General features: G+C 51.7%; 1 protein-coding gene across 2 annotated transcripts in view; it reads left to right on the top strand.

Moving 5' to 3' along the window:
* Positions 1-18,249, top strand: part of VAPB (VAMP associated protein B and C) — a 50,220-nt gene extending 31,971 nt beyond the window's left edge. For both annotated transcript variants that reach the window (XM_024559394.3, XM_053926576.1), the window contains 4 exons: positions 10,002-10,105; positions 13,099-13,179; positions 14,892-15,068; positions 17,788-18,249. In XM_024559394.3, coding sequence (XP_024415162.1) covers positions 10,002-10,105; positions 13,099-13,179; positions 14,892-15,068; positions 17,788-17,946 — 521 coding nt within the window. In that variant the 3' untranslated portion in view covers positions 17,947-18,249. The remainder of the gene's footprint in view (positions 1-10,001; positions 10,106-13,098; positions 13,180-14,891; positions 15,069-17,787) is intronic.
* The last annotated feature ends 4,283 nt before the right edge of the window (positions 18,250-22,532 follow it).

The raw sequence follows: 22,532 nt of genomic DNA, 5'->3' as shown, positions 1-22,532 counted from the left end.
GTTACAGGATGCCATCTTGGCGAACACGCAGTATACCTGGTTTCTTTGGGAAAGCGACCGTCCTCAGGAGGCCAGCCGTGCAGATTGTCCAAAGACCAGCCTTCCCTTCTTCCCAGGTGCGCTTGTGGCCAAGCGTGGTCTCACCCACTCAACTCAAAGGTCACCAGATTCGGCGTCACCAGAAACCTGACCAGGAAGCCCAGCTCTGCTGTTTAACTTGCTGGCTGATCTTTGACCAATCTATCAACCTTTCTAGGCTGTAGTTTTCTCATCTGTAACCGGGAGAGTGGTATCGGCCTCCTAGAATGTTTGCCATGCTCCGTTAGCTGGAGGCCTGTTACAGAGGAGGGCTTCCGCCAGCTTTGACATGAACTGGCTAGTTTGTTGTGGGAGGTGGAGTGTACGTATTTGAACTGCCTTTTCAGAAATACACTAGTTGCGTACATTTCAGTAATTTATGGACTTTTTCTAATTTTAAGAAGAAATCTGTTTTTTTTCTTTCTATATTCTACATTTGTTTTATAGTGCAAAGCCGCTAGTAAATTTTCAGATATAATCTATGGAAAGGTGGCCATGAGATCAACCTCAGAAGCTACCAGCATGGTGCTCCCCATGACACACAGCCACCCCCACCTGCCTGCAGAGGACAGGACTCGTACGCTGTTTCTCCAATTTCTGAACCCCCTCCGGGTGCACAGCTGTTAGGGAAGGTTGTGCATCATTGTGGAGAGGCGAGGGGCCGGAGAGAAAGAGAAGGGAGGGGGAATGGTGGGGGGATGGTACCCACCCATCGACTACGGGAGCTAACCGGAGGGACTGAGGCTGTGACTCGAGAGTGAGAACTTCTAGCTGTCAGATGTCTGTCTTTGAAGACCTACACTGTGAAACTCTTACATTTATTTTTTTGTCAAAAGTCCAGATTCTGACCTTTCATGCGATTTTCTTCAGAAGACGGCACATCACTTACTGGTTTCTTAAAAAACAACAACAACAACTCCTGTGTTTTATAAACTTCAGTGTTTTGGAGCTGGTCCGTGATTTGAGTTCTTCCTTGTTCTTTACTGAGGGGTTCATCTCCCCTCCTTCCACCAGGAGTTCCTTCTGGGCCCCCAGGTGAGGCTCTGCGTGGGAGGGGTGTGGGTGCTTCCGCTTCCAGCAGGTGGACTGCAAGGCCGTGGTTTTGGCCTTGCACCTGATACACATGTCTACCAGAGACAGTTTTGAGTCAGTCAGGTCTGGACCTCAGCAAAATCGGCACACGTAAATGGAGAGCGGAGAAAAGGAGATTTGGTTTTCTTCCCCCTGAGACTTTAAATGCAAGGAAAACAGAACTCTTGGAATTAATGAGTTGTTTGAAACAGTGGGAGGTCTCCCCATTTGTTCTAGCTTTACAAAATTAAATCTATTTTCTGAACTGTCTAGTTGGAAAATATTTTTAAGGTAGATAATTTCTGAAAATGTCTTTGTGGTAAGCTGTTAGTGGTTGTGGACCATTTTTTTTTTAATACTGCGGTTGAATAATGAGGGAGTTTTCCATTAATATTCCAAACCATGTTTGCCAGCAGATACAGCAGGTGAAGTGGTAAAATTATGGGCCCATCAAAAATACTTAGGCTTCCTGTAATACGATATTAAGTTTAATATTTTTATAACCTTCACTGAATTCTAATTTCACTAATGTAGCAAGCATGCTTCCATTTGCAGTGCAATTATGCACATTGGTTGCCTGTGTACCAAGCAAATTAGAAATGCAAAATATCTCTGTAATGGGAGGGGCATTGGAAAGCATCATTAAAGATACCAATATTTAGGTACAGATACACTTTACTAAGTGTACCCTGGGAATTGGAAATGGTTAGAGACAAGCAAACACAAATCTTCTAGTGTCTGAACCTGTATTTTAAATTAAAATTCAAAGAATTAAGGAGCAGTATTCATTCTTGACATACAGTCCTTTCTGGCACTTATTTCAATCACATTTCAGGCGTAAAGTTCTTCCAGTAAAATCCCGAGGACAGACAATGAATATCAGCAACTCTTCTTGGATGGAAACACTGGTCAATTCATGTAAATTGGGTAGTATTGCAATTGGTGATTAATCCTTTCAAGGTTTTGCTGATGTGGTTTAGTGGAGCTGCTGCCCACTCTGGGCCAGCCAGCCTGGGGCCGCGGCGTCCAGGCGATTCACACCAGAGTGGAAACGCACTGCCCGCAGAGAGAGGGCAGGCATCCGCCCACCCAGTGCTGGCCGGACAGAGACGCGGTGGGCATCCTCACAGCACCCTTCTGTTCCTTTGATCGTTTGCTTTGGAACTGACATCTCTGATTAGAGAAACATTTCACAAGCTTCCATGAACCAAGTTCGTTACTCTCAGGTAAGAACAACTCACATTCACCCTTAACAGGGATCTCTAATCTTTTTCACCACATGAAATTCTGGTTTTATAAAAAAAGGAACTTAACAACAAAAAATAAGCTTAATTATTACTTTTAAATATTTTTTTGAAGTTTACTGTAATATTTAAGTTTAAGAAAAACTCTGCTTCACTTTTTCTGAGTGTGACACAGTCGATGTAGTCTGTCCGTTTTTGAAGGGCAGCAGGGCTCCCTGGGGCGTGCAGTGCCCCGTACTTAGCTGGGGGTGGCTTCAGTGGCACAGCTGCGGAGCAGACACTTGGCAGAACTGCAGGGCGCACAAAGTCATGTTCTCTTCACTCATTACACTTCTTTGCACATTGATACACTTGACCCATCGCACACCAGAATGACAGGAAGGCACAGCAGAGGCGGCCGCAGTGGGGACCAGACAGGAGCCTACAGAGAACAAGTAGTGAGAGCTCAGAAATAACAGGAGGGGCCTGCAGTGACCACAGCCACGGCACAGATGTTCTCTGTGTTTCAGCTGCTCGGTTTTGAGACACCTGGTTTGTAGGCCTCACTGAGGGGGCGGTGCAGTGGGCGTTCGTGCTCACACATGAGGGGGACCCTGAAAAGGCTGCATTGTTTCCATTATAAAGTGGGAGACAGGAGGTATGCGGAGCTGTGGGAGAGATGTATATTTTTTAAGATGTTTATAAAAAAAGAGGCAGCGAGCCTTGTCTTCCGACCAGAGCCTGCACGTGGCACGCCCCGTCCTTCAGTGACGCTGGCACGCGTGTGCGTGTCTGCACAGACGGGCTCATCAGCCCATGAGGGGTCGGCGCTCCAGGGGGGCTTTACCGACCTGGGGAAGACACAGAGAGTTCAATGTTAACTTATTTATAAAGAGGTAAAGTTAATTATTTACCTGCTAGACTTACAGTTCCATCCATGGGTCCCTGAAGAGGCAGAGGTCCAGGAGGGTAGTGATGTTTTCACTGCTCTGAGAACCCTAAAGGGAATAATAAATTTACTCACGGTGAGGGTGCGCAGTGTGAGCACATGCTGAGCTGCTTCGCTCTAGGCTGGAATTACACTGCCTCGTTGTGTCAGCGCTGGTCGTCCTAGCCTGGTCCCGAGCCCCGGGTTGCTTTGGGTTAGTGTAAAACAGTGGCGCGGTGGCTTCTTTGTTACACCAAAAATGCGGTTTGGTAGAGCAGCCTTTGATACACAGACTGTAGGAGAAGAAAGAGAAAGGACAGCTGTGACCAGAGGACTGAAACCATGTCTTAAACTGCGGGCGGGACAGCGAGTGGCTCCAGGCAGTCGGAGAGAGAAGCCAGCTGGTTGAAGGTCAGAGACGGTTCCTCTCTTTGTGCTTCTCCAAGGAGATTTCTAGAGGGGGAGCATGAATGTTGGAAGGGAAGAGGGTATACATCATCAACCAGTGAAAAAGTGCAGGTTAGTACCCAGGATGTGAGATATCAGGACATGAGGCCCTGGTCTTGGTCTCTGGGGTGGAAAAGGCGTGAGGAGTTTAGGAGTGTGTGGAGCCAGGCCCACTGCTAGAACAAGGTCCCCTGGTGCGAGTGAGGGTGTGAAATGGCCCTCCAGCAGGGGCCCCGGGACCAGGGACACAGTGCAGCGTGTGTGGTCCAGGATGGCGTCTGCTGGGGACGTGTTAGCTGTGCGTGTCCTCAGCCCCGCCCGCTCCAGACCTGCCAACAAGTGCTGCAGGAGCTCTCAGTCGAAAGTAAGTGAAACCCCGACACGTGGGGTTCACTGAGATGTGAGTAGGAAACCCCAAGGGGAGCATGCCAGGTAGGGTCAACGTGGTAAGGGGAGACTTTGGGAAGGACAGGATCCCTGGGTGTGGGGTGGAGCCAGTGCCGGGCACACACCTGTGGGACCCACAGGGGGCTGTGGTCAGGTCATGTTCTGGGAGACCTGCCCAAGAGCCAGGCTGTGCAGACTTGGGCTGGTGAGCTTCACCTGCAAAGTAGGCGGGGTTTGATCTCAAGAGCGTCCCAGTGACAAGGCTGTGCAGGTGGAGGCCACGTCTGTAGGGCTTATAGGGGTTCAAGAACGAGGTGACCTGGCTGCGAGAGAAACGGGAAAGATCTGAGCTGAAGAACCCAGATGTCTGTGGAGGCCTGAGCTGAGGTTGGTCACATAAAACAAGGAGAGACATTTTGAAGATAAGATGTGAGATAAAATAATAATAATAAAGCACGTGCCGTGGTGCTTGTTAGACTCTTATTCATTACCTCTGTTCCCGTTATGACGCAGATGAAAATGGTGTGTGACTTTGTCGGATTCTCATAGGAAGCTTCTACGCTGCATTTAATCAAGTCATCATTTCTCTAAAGTGTGTGTGAGGGAGAGAGTGTGTGTTAAGGACCATGTAGTCTGCGTTTCTTCTCTTTTGAAGAAAGTCTGGTCTTTTCGATCCAGTGTTTTATGGCCCCCAAGCCCTGTCTTGCCAGGACCCCGCTTTCGCAGCCTGTCGTGCAGCAGGCATCACATCACAAAGTGTTAATGCTGGCGAGTGGCACCCGGGTCTCTAGGCTGTCTCCTGGTAACAGGCTTCTTTTTAATGTAGTATCAGCAGATACATTTTAAAAGCAGGATAGATGGTTCATTTAAGAGGGCTTTATCATCAATGTCTCTGGTATTCAAGTGACATAAATTAAGTTAATGGGAAGCTCTTTTATAGCCTGTCATGGAAAAAGTACATAATTTCTGTCACAATTTGCATGTACGGAGCCGACAGAACAAACGATTAACAGCATTTATTCTGTCGTGATCTCATAAAGCTCCAGCTAATAGGGTAGAGCCCGTCGACTCTGACGTGAGGTGACAGTGGCTGAGACAGACAGACTTCCGGGCGCTCTGGGGGCCCTGCGGCCCAGCAGGGGTTTAGGAAGTTGTGCGAAGTCTGCGTGGCGGCTTGACCTCCTCGCTCTTGCTTGCTGACTTGGGAGCCCAGAAGGAAAGGGGAGCTGGTAGGTGGCCACCGCCTTCGTGCTACTCAAGGCGGGAGGAGAGTCATTTTTGTGGGGGAGGGGCCGAACACCCACCTTACCCCCAGCGTCCTGGTGGTTCACCAACAGCTCAGTTTTCCACTCCCGCCAGCCTCCCTGCTGCGCGGGACACCCGTGTTCACATCTCACGAGTAACCACCTTTGCAGAAGGGATAGATATATTTTTTAAGATTTCACTGATTTTTAGAGAGGGGGAAGGGAGAGATAAAGGAGGAGAGAAACATCAATCAGTTGTGTCTCCTATGCGCCTGACCAACTGGGGACCAAACCCACAACCGGGGCAATGGGCCCTGATTGGGAATCGAACCAGCTACCTTTCACTTGGTGAGCCACACTAGTCAAGGCCAGAAAGGATATTCGACGTGTCACCTTGTCTGTCTCCAGTGCTCCCTTAAGGTGGTGAATATTGGTCATCACCGTTACCCAGGTACTTACATTTCTGTTTAACACGGAGGTCTGAGTGCAGGTGACTCCCAGGCTCCAGGTGTACACTGTGGTGACCGGGCACTGTGGGGGGGTCTCAGCGCCCTCTGTGGAGGCGGAGCAGGCAGCTGCAGGGTGGTATGGTTAGAGTAGCACAGGAACCCTGTCCCCTCCCTGTGAGGGACACGTGTGTTTCCCATGCCACCAAGTGCTGATCCCTACCAGAACTCAAGGTCGGGTTTGTGTGAAACCGCTTTCTCTCTTAACTGCCGTTTCTCTTGAGCGGGGTGCCCCTCTCTAGAACCAGGTCACCAGGATGGTTCCCTCCTGCAGGCCTCCCTGGGCAGTGGCCCCGTGGGGAGCGAGGGCGCTCAGTCTCTCCGGCCCAGGGCCTGTGCGCTCTCAAAGGCTGGCGGCCCAAGGACATCTCTGTTTGTGGGTTGTTTCCATATTTATCGTACTGCCAATTAAACTGAGAAATATAAAAAGTACTAACTCATTTTATAATCACATTAGTAAATCAATTACATCCAAAAAGTGTAGCGAGAAGATGGATGCTGTTTAACATGGTTTGCCAGCCTCTTCAACGTCGTCAGCCCGCCGGGGTGCAGTCTGTGTGTTGTGATGTGTCGCTCTTCTGGGTGCGCAGGAGGAAGGCACTCTTACCACAGAACGTGCGGGCAGAGGAGGGAGAGGGCCTTACTAGCCTTTGCAGATAATTACGGGCGTTGCTCTTTGATACTACACCAACACTTGACAAGTGGCACTTCCTTAAGCTTCAGTGCACTGTGGAACCGGAAGCCGTGGCTGTGAGCTGTTTGAACTTGGTTCTCTGAGATGCATTGGTCTCTCACACTTTTGATTGGATTGTGTAATATTATGTTAGCTGAATTACACAGGCCTTCCGATGTTGACATATTTCATTATGTAACAAAAAAATCACATTCGTTACTATTTCCACTGACCTCATTGGAAAAGTCTTTAAGTACTTGGGAAACTGTGAAGCTCTTGGTGACAGACACAGGTTTTCCAAGGTTGCCTGTCAGCCTGGGTTTTATCACTGGCCCCAACGACCGTAAGTTGTTTTCTTCGAGTAGAGACACTCACTGCACTCGTGCCCGAGCACACATCTGCCCATACGCAGGTCGGAGTCACGTGACTCTCAAGTCCACGAGGCAGCGTCTGGCTCGGCCCCCAGCCAGGCAGCTGCCCAGGAGCCTCCCAGACGGCAGCCCGGCTTTCTGGGCAGAGGGTGACCGTGTGCCACCAGATGTGGTCAGGGAGTGCCATTATTTCACGGCTCCGTCAGGGGTGTTCCTAAGGGAAAGCAGCCTTCTTTGGAGGAGCCCTGCGTGTGTGGCCGTGCCTGGCACGAGGATGCCGGCATGGCAGGTGCTCGCTGTCTGCTCCCTGCTCTCAGTTCACCCGGCACTTGTGCGCCGACACTGCTGAGTGTCAGCACGGATGAAAAGTCTCATGACACCTTGATGTTTTCACAAGCACAGTTTTGACTTAATGGGTCTCCCAGTGGGGGGGCCCTCAGGGTCCACGGATGACTTCCGCTGGGAGACCCAGCGGTATGGAAGTCTGACTCTGGAGGCAGAGCCAGGTGGAGTGCTGACCGGCTCAGTCACTAATACACTGGGGTGGGACCCGAGTGAGGCCGTGTAGCCTTTCTGAGTCCTTGTCCGCTCATCTGGAAAATGAGGACACAGGCCACCTCAATGGAGTGTCGTGAGCATTAGATGGGACAACTGTGAAGTAGGCCTGGGCCTGTATGGGGCCTCGTGCGTGGCAGGCACTGGTGAGGGTTCCTCTCCTTCCCTCCTTGGCACAGCGGTCTGGCCAGGCAGAGGCCCCTTGGCTGTTCTCTCTCACTTGCATGGCCTCGAGGAGGGCAGGCAGAGCCTCCTGGGCTGTGCGTGTGGGGAGGCCGTAGGCTCTCTGGGCCCAGCAGTTCTGTGTGTGACCAGTGTGGTTTGAGCTGAAGGGCCGACTTCTGAAAGTCAGCGGTGCTGTCCTGTCACGCCCATCTTCCGGGCGGGACGCTTTATGCGTAACCCTGGTTCAGCCTGGGCGCCCTCCAGAGCAGAGGGCAGGGGCTGCTGCAGGGGCTGTGCCCTGCTGAGCCTTGGAGTGTCTGTGGGACAGAGTTTGCTTGTTCCCACCCAGAAAAGTGCTGGAGTGTGATGTTGTCGCAACCAAGCAAAACCCAAAATTCTCAAACCCAGTTCACTGTAATTTTAAAAAAATGAACATTGATGTGACCGTGGTTTAAAGACTGTGACCCAGCTCCAAACAAGGTTGACATTTCCCATCCAAGGAAGACCCCATTGACTCCTTGGGTTATCACATGTCATCTTCTTTGCCATACTGGAGGGTGGAGGGCCACTGTGGGAAGGTAGCTTCCAGAAGAGTGCTTGGTTTTGACCTTCTGCTGGGTCACAATGCCCCAGGTCTGTCTGGAAGAGCTCTCACCAGCTCAGGGGAGCAGGGCCCAGAGCTGCCGGCAAGGGCGGCTCTTCCTGGGGAAAGCACGCTGCTGCACCTGCCTCCTATTTGAAGTGGCCTTCGTTCTCTCTGTGGACGGTCGCACTTTGGGCCTTGGGTACTCAGGCTGAACACCCTTATTTTAGTCATCTTTATTGGTAGCGAGACTCGGTGCCATGTGTATACAAGCCCCGAGTTTTGAAAGGGCTGCTCATTTATTTATTTTTGTCCTGAAGAAGTCTCCCAGCAAGGCCCCCTGTAGCTCAGAGCACCCTGATGGGGTGTGGGCCACAGAGCTGCCCAGCTGCCTGTGCACACTGAAGCACCCACATCGCTGCATCGTTGGGGTTTAACAGACCCTCTCTGTCCCCAAGATAGAAAGGGCCCCTGCACCCCCCGGGTAGATGGGGGGGTCTTTCCATTTCTGTTCTCCATCATACGGGTTCTGTACGGTATGTGGGCCTGGGGTGCAGGATGGGAACCCGTGTCCAGTTGAGAGACCCTTGTGGCAGAAGGGGCACTGGGCTGCACGTGGCTCTTTGTCTTCCTGACGTTGTGGCCTGGAGCAAGTCAGCTCACTTCGCTGGGCTCCAGCATCTTCCTGTGTGCACTCCGTCTTAGGGCATGGCCCTTCACCTGCTGCAGGGCGCGGCCGACTGGTAGGCTTTGGAGGAAGGACCTGGGACGCTCTAAGATGGGGTGTAAAGGAAAGAGAGCCCCAACGAGTACCCAGAGAAAGGGTGTGGAAGCCCCACCAGGGGAGAAGGGCAGAGCGTGACCTCTCTGTGCTTCGGTTGTGTCATCCAAGAATAGGTGTCAGGATCATCTCCTCGACGGCCTGCCTGCAAGGGTTCAGTGGGTGGTGACAGCCTGGAGCATGGAGCCTGGTCGCTGACAGTGGGAAAGGCTCCGTCCACATTAGCACCTGGCACGGGCGGGACCACAGTGGGCCTTTCCCACGTGGGAAAGTGTTGTGTTTCAGAGACTTTACCTAGATGTGTGGCTGGGCAAAGCCTTGTAGCGAATACCGTATTTTAAAGTGACCGTCCGTTAATGCACAGGGGTGTGTGCTAAGGAAGCTGGTCAGAGCAGGGGCCCCTCCCTCAGTGCGGGGGTTGTAACCCTCTGAGGGAGCCTTTAGGTGAGACCCTTCTAGGTCCAGCAGGAGAAAAGGGGTGTGAGCATGAGTGTGCTGCTTGTGAAAATGTTAACAGCATTTATGGGCAGGATTACATTTCAGCGATTACCTTGATGGCCTTGCTTTGGGAAATAGGACAAACACCATTCCTTACACGTCTTGGATGATTCTGCTTAGTTCGTAAAGAGATTGCTTGGGTATGTTTTCTTGAGCAAAGCAGGCCTGTGGTGTTTCTACCTGGCTCATCTCTCCGTGAGGGCTGTGGGGACACTGTCAGGTGTGTGGTCAGCGGACTGGGATTCAGGGGACCTGGGTCCCAGTTCCGCCACCTCCTGCTTTCGACCTCAGCAAGTCACCTAGCTTTGCAGGGCCTTGGGTTTGAGACCCAAGCAGTGGGGAAGATGCTGGTCCTCGGGCCCGCTTACTCCCCTGGGGCACTGTGGGGCCCAGGGGATGGGGTAAATCACTTTACAGCCAGCACACAGGTACTGACAGCTGGCTGCTGGCAACCAAGTCTGACCCCCCTAATGAACTGCTTTCTTTCTCAGTGATGCTGCAGCCTTTCGATTATGACCCCAATGAGAAAAGTAAACACAAGTTTATGGTTCAGTCTATGTTTGCGCCAACTGACACTTCTGATATGGAAGCAGTAGTAAGTACGGAACGCTTCTTTCTTTTTCCGTGGTTCAGTGTTAGGTGCGGAGTTGCGGGTGCATGCACTTCCAGTGTGTCAGAGCTGTCTTTCAGGGGGGTAGGGTTTCTGGGGGTGGGGGTTGTACTTTGTCTTTATGGTTTTTCTAAAATTTTGATTTTAACATTTTATGTAACTCTGAAGAATACTATTCTTTTCTGACTTTTCTACCTCAGTTTCCCCTAGCACTTCCTCGTTCTGATGGGTTGTGTCTTGGATGGTTTGAGGGTTCTCTCCCTTTTCCCCATCCTGGGCCCCACAGGAAAGGGCTCCGTCCGGTGCCAGAGCCCAGAAGGGTGTGAGTTCGAAACAAAATGTCCTCTGCCATTTCTCTCTCTCTCTCTCTTTCCTTCTTCCTTCCTTCCTTCCTTTATTTATTTATTGCTTGGTTCTGGTAAGCATGATTCTTTTTCTTTTCTTTTTCTTTAGATTTCTTCATTTTTTTCCTGCTTAAATACATGTTTAACTCTAATTTTGTTAAAAACAAGATGACTTCATTTTCATAAAATAAATCAATAATGCTACATTACTAGATTTTTCTAGGGGAAGGAGTATAGTGGAAATTCCAGGGTCGGCCCATGGCACAGCTGAGTAAGGAGGAGGTGCTCCTGTGCTAGGAGCGGGTGGCCGGCCCCACACCCGCCCGGACACACTGCTGGCCCTCCCAGTTGGGAGAGGAAGGCAGGGTTGCCTCGGCGTTTCCGCCACTTCCCACCTGCCAGCCCACGCCAGGGGACTGGCGTCAGGGAGGAGGGCCTGTGAACTCTCGTGGGCTGGGACTCACACTCGTCCTCTGAGGATTTGATACCAGGGACTGTTTCAGGCACAGCCCCTCATGTCCCAGCGCCAGCATGCGGCCTTTTCCGCGTGTCTGGGAAGAGGAGGCTGCCGGCTCCATGGTCGGGGCTGCCAGGCAGCGCACGAAGGATGGGCCCCCGGTGGGGGTCTGAAGGGACGGGTCGCGGGCCGTCCTCTTCCTTTTCATGAGAGTGTCGCTGAGGTGCTCCCTGCTTCCCTGTTAGGTCCTACAACACGGGGCACCCTTCCATGTAAGCCTGGGCGATCGAGGCGCTGTGGGGCACGCACGGCCTGCAGACTGCCTGAGACGCATCCTGTTGGCTTGCGCTGCATGGCTCATGCGGAGGGCACGGGCTTGGGTGTCCGGACGCGCTGAGGTCTGCCTCCACTCACACTGTGGCCCGGGGGGCTCCCGCTCCTCTCCGGAGGGTCGACCAGCTGGGTGCGTGGGCGCTGTGATGGTGCTCTGCGTGAAGTGGCCAGCGGGGTACGCAGGAGAGGGGTGCTCGCTTCCTGTGTGCTCGCCTTTCCAGCAGTTTGAGAGATGTTTGTGCGAAGTGCACATTGTAAGATTTTGGAAATACCAAAACGAAAAGTTCCCTTGTTTACCCTTAACCTAACCACTGTATGTGAAGGAGAGCCTTGTGCTACTGCTTTATTTTAGAATTTTTTTCTTCTTTTGAAATACAGAAAAAACGGCAACCACTCATACCACCTTTACCGACACTCACTGTCTGACAGGTTGCCACATCCGCTCCCTTTCTGTCACACACTTTCTTCCACACTGAGTGTAGGACACACACTCGCCCCTCCATGTGCTGCAGAACGAGGACGGCCTCCACACAGGCGGGCACCATTAGCACGGCCCGGGAAGTGACCGTTGTAATGCGATCTCAGAGGAGCCCACACCACAGCGCTTTTCTGGGGGTCCCCAGGTGGCCTATGGCTCCTGTTCTGGCAGAGCAGCCTCAGCCTTGTTTGTTTTCCATGGCTTTGAAAGTCTTAGCATCCAGGCCAGGGACCTGGAGAACACCCCAGATTCTGGGTCTGTCCAGTTCCTTCCTCGTGATTAAACTCAGGTTAAATGTTGTGTGGCAAGAATAGTCGCTAGGTGAAGACACGTATGCACATCAGATGGCATTTAGTGCTGACCGACCCTCTCAGGTGACACTACGTTGAATTACTTGGTTAAGATGGGGACAGCCAGCTCTCTCCAGTGTCAGGGCACCTTTGCCCAGCTGGTTCTTCATAGGGAGCCGGCACCCATGAGCGTCCTGCTGGCTGGCAATCTTTCTCCTGGTGGCTTCAGAGTCCGGGTACAGCCCTTGCCTGGCCCTCTCAGACACGCGCGTGCGCGCAGGAACAGACTCCAAGCTCGTTTGCGGTGCCTTCCCTGACTGCTCCTCGGACTTGCCCCACATCTCGAGCACTCTCCGGTGCCCTTTGATGGCACGCTGTTCCGCTTCGGGGTCGGCCAGGACTTCTTGGCAGCACCTGTTTCCCCCGAGTTTGGCTCCTGGTGCCTGTGTTGCTCTGGCTGCCTCCTGCATGGCCCTGGGGCAGGGATGGGAGAGCTGTCCCTTTTCTGTGCGGTAACCTTCCTGCTGGTCTGCAGTTGTCAGAACACCTGAAGTCCCACCGTCCACTTCCAGAGGAGGGGAGCGCTGTCCACACAGACAGAACACAGGGGGTGAGCCACGGAGAGGCACGCGCTAGCTAACGGGCTCTGCTGGGTGTTGGTGGCGTGGTTCCGGAACCACTCCCAGATGGGATGCTCCTCCTCTGGGCAGCAAGTGCCTGTAGAGCAGATGTGTCGTCTTCTGAAGAACCAGAGTCAGCACTGGCCCCTGACGCCGGCAGTGGGACTCCCTGTCCCACATCCACCCAAGGATGGGCGGCAGGAAGGGCGCTAGCTGGCTTCCAGGGGTCAGGCGGCGACTTTGGGGTCTGTGGTGTGTACTACATACTCAGGAAAGCTAGTGTATTTAATCTTATCATGTCGGAGATACTAAAATCTCAACAGACTTGGTTCTTTATTTGACATACATCAGGGCTTTCTCATTAAGAGTATTTTTCTGAAATTGTCAGTTATAGGAAGAAAATTATTCTTCCAACAGCTTTATAATATCCTGATTATTAAATTTAAATTGTTTTAGTGGAAGGAGGCAAAACCGGAAGACCTTATGGATTCAAAACTTAGATGTGTGTTTGAATTGCCAGCAGAAAATGATAAACCAGTAAGTATGTTTATAGTTAACAATAATTGAATGTTGCAACCTGATACTTATTTGCATACAATCTCCTGCAAAACCAAGATTTAAGTTGGCAAATTATTTTCCTCTGTCTGATGTATGAAGGAAAAAAAAAAAAGCTGAAGTCGACAAATAAGTGGGCCCTCATGAAATCAGCCTTCGAAAGACTTACAGAAAGACAACTAATTGAAACAATTTTTCCCCTCGCAAAGTGCAGCCTGTTGGCTGTTGAAATGTTACAAAGCCCAAAGAGTGTCTGTGACCCAGTCTGTGACCCAGCAGAGTTACTGGTCGCTGCTAAATGGGGTAAGACTCAGACAGGGAGTAATTTGCCATTTGTCGTGAGGCTGACGGACAGGTGGTGAACACGCAGGGCCTGCCGTTGTACAGAGTCCACTTGCAGGGGCCCAGCCTGCTCGGCTCCTCAGTGGCTCCTCAGCGCCGCCTCTCCGCCTCTGTTGTGGGGCTGACCTGGGCCTTGTTGGGTGCCTGGCCTCTACCCTCTAGCCGCTGGTAGCGCCCCTAGCTGTGACAATTAAAAACATCTCTTGACATTGCCATGTGTGCTCTGAGGGGCACGGTTGCCCCCATTGAGAGTCTCCTGGGCTGCCAGAAGGGTGAGTCGCTGGAGCAGCTTCCCCCGGGCCGCCTTTCCCTTTCTCTTTGTGAAAAACCGAGGGGCGGCCAGCTGAAGAGAGAATACTGAAGTGCTAATATGGACTCCCTTCAGAGTAGTCAGAGAAACTTCAGTTGCATTGAAAATACAACTGGAAGTCTCCGCAGAGTATCAGGTGCTCTTGACTGCTCCTGGCTGGCCTCGGGTGGTGGAAGTGCTGAGACCGTCTGCGAACGTTACCCCTGACAGCCTCCAGGGGTGCCGCGGGCCTGCGCTCGCTGCCCAGGCATTAGCACGCTTTGTAATGCTGGGCCTTTGCGTGGAACAGTGTGTCGTGTGGAGGGGGCTTTGGAAACTGTGGGACCTGTGTTCCGGTCCTTGCCCTGTGGTGTGTTAGTTTTGCAGATGGGACCTCACATTCCCAGTCGCCACTTAGAAATTACAGGGTGGCGCTAGGTGAGTTGTTCTCAGTTACTTTATTTCCCCCCCAGCACACCCGAGCCTCCACACTCCCCCTCCCCACCTTACTGACACATCCCTAGTCAGTCTCAAAACGGTGCCCTCACATGGGAAGCAAGGGGGCATATGTGCATCCTCAGACCGAAACACTGTGGGTACTGCCCGCTTCCCCTCATCCCAGCTTCCAGGCACCATGTTCACGTAATAAACCACCCTCCGGGCCCTCTCTGGCCTCCCGCCCCTGCCCAGCTGGTCCTGGGGATGTTCCCATCTTCATGGTGGCAGTAATTTGTGGCTAATAATTCCTGTGCTTGAACAATTACTGTATGCTAATTTTTGCATGGCAGGAATTGGGTAGCACAGTACACAGAGCCCGTTTCTCTTCAAAGTATCAGTCTCAGCCGAACTTCATTATGTACCCTGGGGGTAAGTTCCTGGGGTCAGCTGCTTCAGGTTATTAAGATACTAGATAAAGTGATCCATTTTGAAAGTAAGTGTGGCATTGTCCAGTGTCAGTGAAATGCTGCCCCGTGTGCTGTTTGCTGAGAGCTGCTTTACTTTGCGTAAAAGGTCCTTTAGTACCTAGTTGGTGACACTTGGGCTTTCATTTATTTCTGAACAGCATGATATAGAAATAAATAAGATTATGTCCACAACTGCACCAAAGACAGAAACGCCAATGGCGTCTAAATCTCCGAGCTCTCCTTTGGACGACACTGAAGTTAAGAAGCTGATGGAAGAGTGTAAGAGGCTGCAAGGTGAAGTGCAGAGGCTGCGGGAAGAGAACAGACAGTTCAAGGTAACAACACTTCCTTTTCTGATAGTCTGCAGAGAACGGGGCTTCTTCACTAAGATCTGGGGTATGGCCCTGGTCGGTGTGGCTCAGTGGACTGAACGCCGGCCTGCGAACCAAAGGGTCACTGGTTCGATTCCTAGTCAGGCCACATGCCTGGGTTGTGGGCCAAGTTCCCCAGTAGGAGGCACATGAGAGGCAACCACACGTTGATGTTTCTCTCCCTCTCTCTCGCCCTCCCTTCCCCTCTCTCTCAAAATACATAAAATCTTTAAAAAGAAAAAAAGATCTGGGATAGGGAAGTTGATGAACCCCTGAATTTGTAGAGTTGTTTGTGTTTGCACATTTTTCTCCCAGGGGGAAAAATTCCATAGCTTTCATCCGGTTCTCAAAGGGTCCTGGAACACCTTCTCCCCTCTCCCCCTCAAGAACCTGAAGTTTCTCAACTATTTCAACTCTTACCCCTTGTTAAAAAAAACAAAAACAAAACCTCCCACCCTCAATTCGTGTAAATTAAAAGTAAGATTTGAGACCACAAATAAAACAGTAATGGTTATTGGAATTCACATTTTCATACCCCACTCCATCCCCACTGAGTGAGATTCTCTTGAAGGGGGTCGATTCTAACCTCTACTCCACTTTAACACAGGTACAGTTCTGACTTGTGGAGAGTCTAACAGGTCTGAGCAAAAGGCCCTCGTCAAACTGTGGCCCCACTGTCAAGCTTGGAGGTGGGATGTTGTCAGAGCAGCCAGGTGGAGATGGGGGAGGAGCGGGGTCAGGCTGCATGGGGGCAGGAGTCTCGTGCAGCTGTGGAAATGACTGGTGAGACTTGAACTGGCCCCGAGTCTGTCACAGCATCTCCCAGAACACCATTGTCCAGATGCCTCTGCAGCTCCTTCAGCTGTGAAAGTGCATCTGTTTTAGACTTGGTCTTGAAGAGACCGGTTCCGATCTTCTGATCATAGGGACTTTGTTGCAGCTTTCATTTTGAGGCAGGTCTATTCCCCCCCTGCCCCACCCCCCCCACCATTCCCCCACACACGTAATAAAACACCAGGTTTCGCTCTTTAACCCCGCAGCTCCAGGTTCTCGGCACACACTCACTTCGTTTGGCATCCCTTCCCTCCCTCTGATGCGGTGGTCGGCCTGGAGCCGTGGGCCTGGGAAGCAGCTCTGCGCCCATCCTCCACAGAAGTCCTCATAGGCTCCTTCAGTAACAACTTTCAGTGGGAAGGTTGTGGTGCTGGCACTTTACTTTTGGGCTAAAAATCTAAGATACACTTAAAGCCTCTTCTTGAGTGTATTTCTTTTCAGAAACAGTTCTATGCCATTTGAAGTGATAAATAGGTAGAAATAGCTTCTATATCAACCCAATAAAATAAACGCTGTATTTTGCTGTGCCCGTTTTTTTTTTTTTTTTTTTGAAGTTACTCGAATAACACTGGTCATTTATCACTGTGCAGTGTTACTGGCTGTGCCCACTAGCAGGAGCCTTTAAAATACTACCAGACCGTTCTTGACATTAGAAGATTCTCCTACCAAACACTGACTTTCTGTTTTGTGGTTTTTCATTCTTTTATTTGGTCAACAAATTCCCTGAGGCCTTGTGCCCAGCACTGTGGGCACAGACGGGAGCAGTCCCATGCTGGAGGGGCTCCCTGTTAACTGTGGGGCCAGGGGCGTGGACCCAGGCACTGCCTTAGATGGGCGGCCACGGCGAAGAGCGCGGCCACCCAGGCCTGGAGAGTCCGCTTGGTAGGCTGGCTGCCAGTGTCTCCAGGACCTGCTGGGCACCTACTGGTAGGCGTGAAGGAATAGAAGGAAAAGGGGGAAGGAGAGTGCAGCTGGTGTGTGGGTTCCGGGAGGAGTAGATGGCCTCGGGAGCCAGCCTTGCAGCTGCTGGGCACGGCTGTGCCCAATGCAGAGGCCCAGGTGCGTGCTCCTGTCGCATGTCCCGGACAGGAGCGCAGGGCTGGTCGTGCGCTAGGGAAAGAGGAGGGCAGCTCTGCTCCTTGCTCCTCTGTGGGGCACGGGGAGTGTGGCCAAGCGTCTTTATAGGTAGGAAAACCCACGTGCCCTCTTTGAGAAATCCGTGCACTGCATAGAAAATGTTTGAGATGCACGTATCAAGTTTAGTCACATTTTAATATTCCAAAAATTGTGTTATATGAATAGCGAAAATCCAGGAGTCTCCATGTAACTCATCGAATACCCACTGTGTACACAGCTTTCCATTGGAAAGCTTTCAGGTCCCTCCTCGGAAGTACTTTGTGGTTTTTATATTCGTGCCTGGAGAGACGCGCATCAGTTCAGATAAGTGACTTGATGGGGGACGCCTGTTCATAGAGGGAGGGAGGACGGGGGTTCGGGTTGGCTGTAGGTGAAGAGGAATAGCTGGGACACCCGGCCAAAAAGGTGGGTGGGCCTAGGCTGGACCGACCCTCTTTAGAGCTCTTTTCTATAAACGGAGGGAGCCAAGGAGCGCCCTGCTTCGATTTGTGTTGTGGAAGGGTGAGTGGCAGCAGCATGCGGGGTGGATGGAAGCAAAGGGGGGTGCTATTTTGTTGCAGCCTCAAGCCAGTCCCCCCACAGGCTTCCCAGTGAGGAGAGTGGACCACACCATGGGGTCCGAGTCTGGGTGTGAGCTCACTGTGCTTGGCTGCACGCTTGACTCCTGCTTCCGGTGCGAGGGCTGTCTTGAAGTGTGCCTTTGCTCCCGTAGGAAGAAGATGGACTTCGGAAGAGGAAGACAGTGCAGAGCAACAGCCCGGGCCCCATGCGCCCCGCGCCAGGGAAGGAGGAGGGCCTCAGCGCCCGGCTGCTCGCGCTGGTGGTCTTGTTCTTCATCGTCGGGGTCATCATAGGGAAGATCGCCTTGTAGAGGCAGCAGGCGAGGGTGGTCGATGGGATCGGTGGGCCCACCATGTCATGGGATTTAAATTTACCATAACCGTGTATAAAAAGAAATTAATGTATGATGACATCTCACAGGTCTTGCCTTTAAATTACCCCTCCCTGCGCGTGCGAGTGCACACACACACAAATGTAACATAATATAACGATCTTTTAGAAAGTTAAAAATGTAGAGTACATGATTGGGGAGAAGAATGATCTTTGTTAATGACAAGGGAAACAGTGATTAAACGACAATGGCATGTTGTAAATGTCATTTTAAACATTTGTAGCCTTGGTCCGTGTTGCTGGATTGCCTCTGAAAACACGACACTTCCTCTCCTGGTGGTGCTGGCCCTCGGGGAGTCAGAGCCCAGCGTGGTGGCAGTGCCATCCCCTCCACAGCCGCCCCACGCTGCTCACGCACTCCCCAGGCTGCTTGTCCACGTGCCACCCAGGCCATCAGTTCCTGGGGACTGATGCTCAGAGCCAGACGCCGAGGAGACTTGCGCTGCGGCAGCAGCAGCAGCCAGACTTGCTGGGCAGGGGAAGGGGGCGCGAGCGGGGACGGGCTGGCCCAGCACTTTGGAAAGGAGGGTCAGTGCTTCGTTCTCTGAAAGGGACCAAGCTAATTACTGTTGGTTCGTGTAGTGAGATTGAGCTGTTATTCAGAGACATTTAATGCGTATTTAACTTATTTAATGTATTTCATCTCATGTTTTCTTATTGTCACAAGATTATAAAGAATGCTGTAGCCTAAGACCAGCTGTGCTACCTAAGGCTGGGGGCTGAAGCCAGCACTGTTGCGAGCAGGCCAGGGGCCCCTGCTTCTGGAGGCTCTGGGCTCTGCATACGTGTAGATGGGCACGGGGTCTGTTTGAAGGCTGGGGAACAGCAGCCGGGAAGTATTTCTCTGTATACATGATTAACAACTGGCACGCGGCGGGGGGGGGGGGGGGGGGGGGGGGGGCGGGGGGCGGGGTTCACAGCAGCGACAGCCAAGTCTGCACCGCCCTCTCCCGTGGAGGGGCAGCGGGCCCCCACACTGCTCTGTCACTCAGCCCGCAGTGCTCACCCCCAGCACGCGGCCCGGGCTAGGGAGCAAGGTCAGGGAGCGGGTGGGATGCTGAGGCGGCGGGGGTTAGGAGAAGGAGCCAGCGGTCTGGGTGTGGAGGGGCGCACAAGGAGCCCTTCCGGTGGTCCATCCGTCCGTCACGTGGTAACGGGGAGTTTGGCTGTGGGGTCATGCTGCAAAGACCACTCCACTTCTGTTTGACTATGTAGCATCTTAAAAAGAAAAAAATTAAAATAAAGCCCCCAAATTAAGAATTCTTTTGTCATTTTGTCACATTTGCTGCATGGGAGGATTTGTTACTTTTATCATTATCATTATTTTGTCATTAGGTTGATTTTAAAGTGCACCGTACTCGTGAGAAAATATGTACGAGGTCTGTCCAGAAGGTCTGCAATCACGTACTGTGAAAAATAGAGACACTCATTGAAGAAGGTACAAGCAACACTGTCCGTGGGACAGTGACGCCTCAGTCCCCTTCCTAGGAGGCACCTCGGGACCTCTCACCGTTCTCCCACTCGCCATCAGCTGCCCTGTCGTATTTTCCTGAATCTCACCGATGGTCTGAAATCTCTTCCCTTTCAAAGGTGATTATAGTTTGGGGAAAAGCCAGAAGTCACAGGGCACCAAATCTGGGCTGTAGGGGGCTGAGTCACCTGGGTGATTTGATGTTTCGCCAGAAAACTCGGCAGGAGACGTGGTGCAAGAGTGGGTGTGTTGTGGTGAAGCTGCCAGTCACCAGCTGCCCACAGCTGCGGCCTCCTGAGTCTGAATGGTTTCTGCAGAGGAATGTTCAAGCTTAACGCACAATCTGTTGCAGGTTCATTGTCATTTCGAATGTGACAGCCACACAGTACACATGCTCACTCAATGGCGTCTACCACCCCCACTGACTAGTGCAGCGAAGTCATCATTGTTCACGCATGCGCCTGCCAGTCCACTCTCCTTGGCTGCCAGGTTACATGGATGCCATGCAAACCGTTCTCATATTAACAGTGGCTGGGCTTTTTCTGGACAGACCTTGTATGTTCAGTTATTTATATGTATGTATATAATTATATATATAAACGCACAAGGTCTGTCCTTATGTGTATGTGTATAAACACACACACACACACACACACACACACACGGGAGGGGGTAGCTTAAACTGAGTATAAAACTAAACTGCTGAACGTCGTAAGCAGCCAGTCGGTCACCCTTGCCTTTCCCTCACTTGGCCCTCAGTGAAAAGAAGCCTTCCCTCTGGGTTAAGAAGTCGTGCGGAAGAGACTCGTGGAAGGTATGCTGAGCACAGCTGCAGTGGGCAGGTGGGTTTCAGAGGACAAATTCAACACCAGGAAGACTCTTCTTTAGAAGTCACACACCCTGAGTCACTTTCCTGCAAGTCTGGTGGGGGTGGGGAGCAGGCAAGGTGGCCTGAGGTTCTGTCCCCAGTGTTCCCAGGACCTAGAGAGAGGCACGACCGTGGGACACGCTGGCTGGCCATTTGGTAACTTCCCGTCTTCACAATAAGTGGTTCACTCTGCATCCCAAGTTCTTGCCCCACACCTCTTGTTCAAATTGCACTCAGCTCACAGACAGGGAAGGCTGCCCAGTTATAAATCAGTCTCTGGTGTTTCCGGTGTTTTTTCCACATGGGTCAAGGGAGCAAAGGGACCGAGCGGTGAGGCTTGTGCCTTCTGCCATCAGTTTTCTGTAAACGGACTAGAATTTGCCCAAGTGTGGGAGCTGCCGCAGAGTGATGTTTCCGTAGCCTCCAGGAGCTCCCAGCCTTGACAGGAGTGATCGGAAGGGCCGCTCACGGTCTGGTTCCCTGGGGCAGGGGTCTGCAGGCTGGGTGCAAAAGGACACGGTTGTGCGTGTTCCGATAAAGCTCCATTTGCCACAATGGCCGGCAGGGTTTGGCCTGAGGCTGGTGCCTCCCTAGCATGAGTGCCCTTGGAGTGCCTGGGGAACAACTTCTGCTTTGCGTTTTTGAATGTGACTTAGCGTTTTATGGACACCTGGAACAGGTGGATGTGTGCATTTTGTTTGCAGCCAAACATTAATATTTAAAATCCAAACTTGTCTGTTTTTTAACTCAACCTCCTGTAAAGTCTCTTTCCCCATTAGGGGTTCGGACTTGGTGAACACATTCGTTTGTGGGGCGTTCTGGCTGAGCGGGATGAGGGAGCTCCCCAGGGAGGGTAGCGGTGGAGGCTGGGGGTGGCATGGGCCCTTCTCTGAGTCGTCCCGGGCAGTCAAGAGTGTGTCAAAGAGGATATGTGAAGAGCCAGATCTACTGAGGGTCAGGGGTCTCTTGAAGAGCTGAAACACTCAAGGGCTTGACCCCAGGGAAGCAGACACCTTTTGAGGGTCTTTTCTGGAAGGAGGCAAAAACAAGAGTAAGGCAAAGGGGGGTACATATGGTCCTATCACATGGTCCGTTCTCCCCCAAGAGGGTGAGAGATCTTGGAATTAACCAGCTTAGAACAAGGCCGTCGCTGGGTAGGGCACTGGCCAGGAGCTGAGCTGGGCGGCTGCAGGCAGGGAGGTCGCTGCTGGTTTTGCAGCGACCCTGAGCGTGGTGCCCTTGTTTTAGAAATGCCCCACACCCAGCTCGTGAGTACTGAGAGACATACGTGATAACAGAGTCCCATACATTTTTATTGATTGCGTTTTTAAATGGATAATTTAAGTTCCCTCGGCACGATACAAAACACCTCTTAAAGAGAGCAGGGGCTGTATTAATTGTAGGCGTGAATGCCCAGCTTTAATTTTTTCTCTCCTAGTTTGCGTGTTTTTCCTCTTTAATCCTTCTAAACTGCTGGCACCAGCAGTAATAAATACTGATAAAATCAGAATTGATTTTTACCAGTGGACAGTTTATGCCTAGAGAGATGGCTTATACTTCCAGAACAAAAGGAGGGGCGGGGGGAGTGGGCACGAGGAACTTCTAGTGATCGGTGAAAACCTGAAGGCTTTCGAACCAACCCCACACACACAACTGCTGTTGAAAGATACCAGTGCCGGATGCGAGGGCTGTGAGGAGTCAGGTACAACTGAATGCAGTGATAGCTTGGAGCGAAATGGCCTTTCCAATTAATTTGAAAACAAGGTGTGTGTGTGTGTGTGTGTGTGTGTGTGTGTGTGTGTGTGTGTGTGTGTGTGTGTGTGTGTGTGTGTGTGTGTGTGTGTGTGTGTGTGTGTGTGTGTGTGTGTGTGTGTGTGTGTGTGTGTGTGTGTGTGTGTGTAGCAGATGTACCCCATGTAAGTAGCTCCCCGTTTTTCCAGTGGTGCCTGTATTTTTTGCACAGTGATCTCTATGTGCAAACTCAGAATCCACGCCAACACAATGCCGTTTGTCATTTTCGGTTCCTTCTCTAGAGATCTGGCCCCTTGACAAGTTTTTGGTACTGGCGTGTTTGTGACATCCTTGGTTTACAAGAAAGAAAAGACAGAGAGAAAAGGGACTAGGCTGCAAAGTCACCTTGAGCGCACGAATGATATGGACGTCCGGG

This window comes from Desmodus rotundus, chromosome 6 (genome assembly GCF_022682495.2).
Source record: "Desmodus rotundus isolate HL8 chromosome 6, HLdesRot8A.1, whole genome shotgun sequence".
In the NCBI taxonomy this organism is placed as follows: Eukaryota; Metazoa; Chordata; class Mammalia; order Chiroptera; family Phyllostomidae; genus Desmodus; species Desmodus rotundus.
This window is presented reverse-complemented; position numbering and strand designations above follow the sequence as displayed.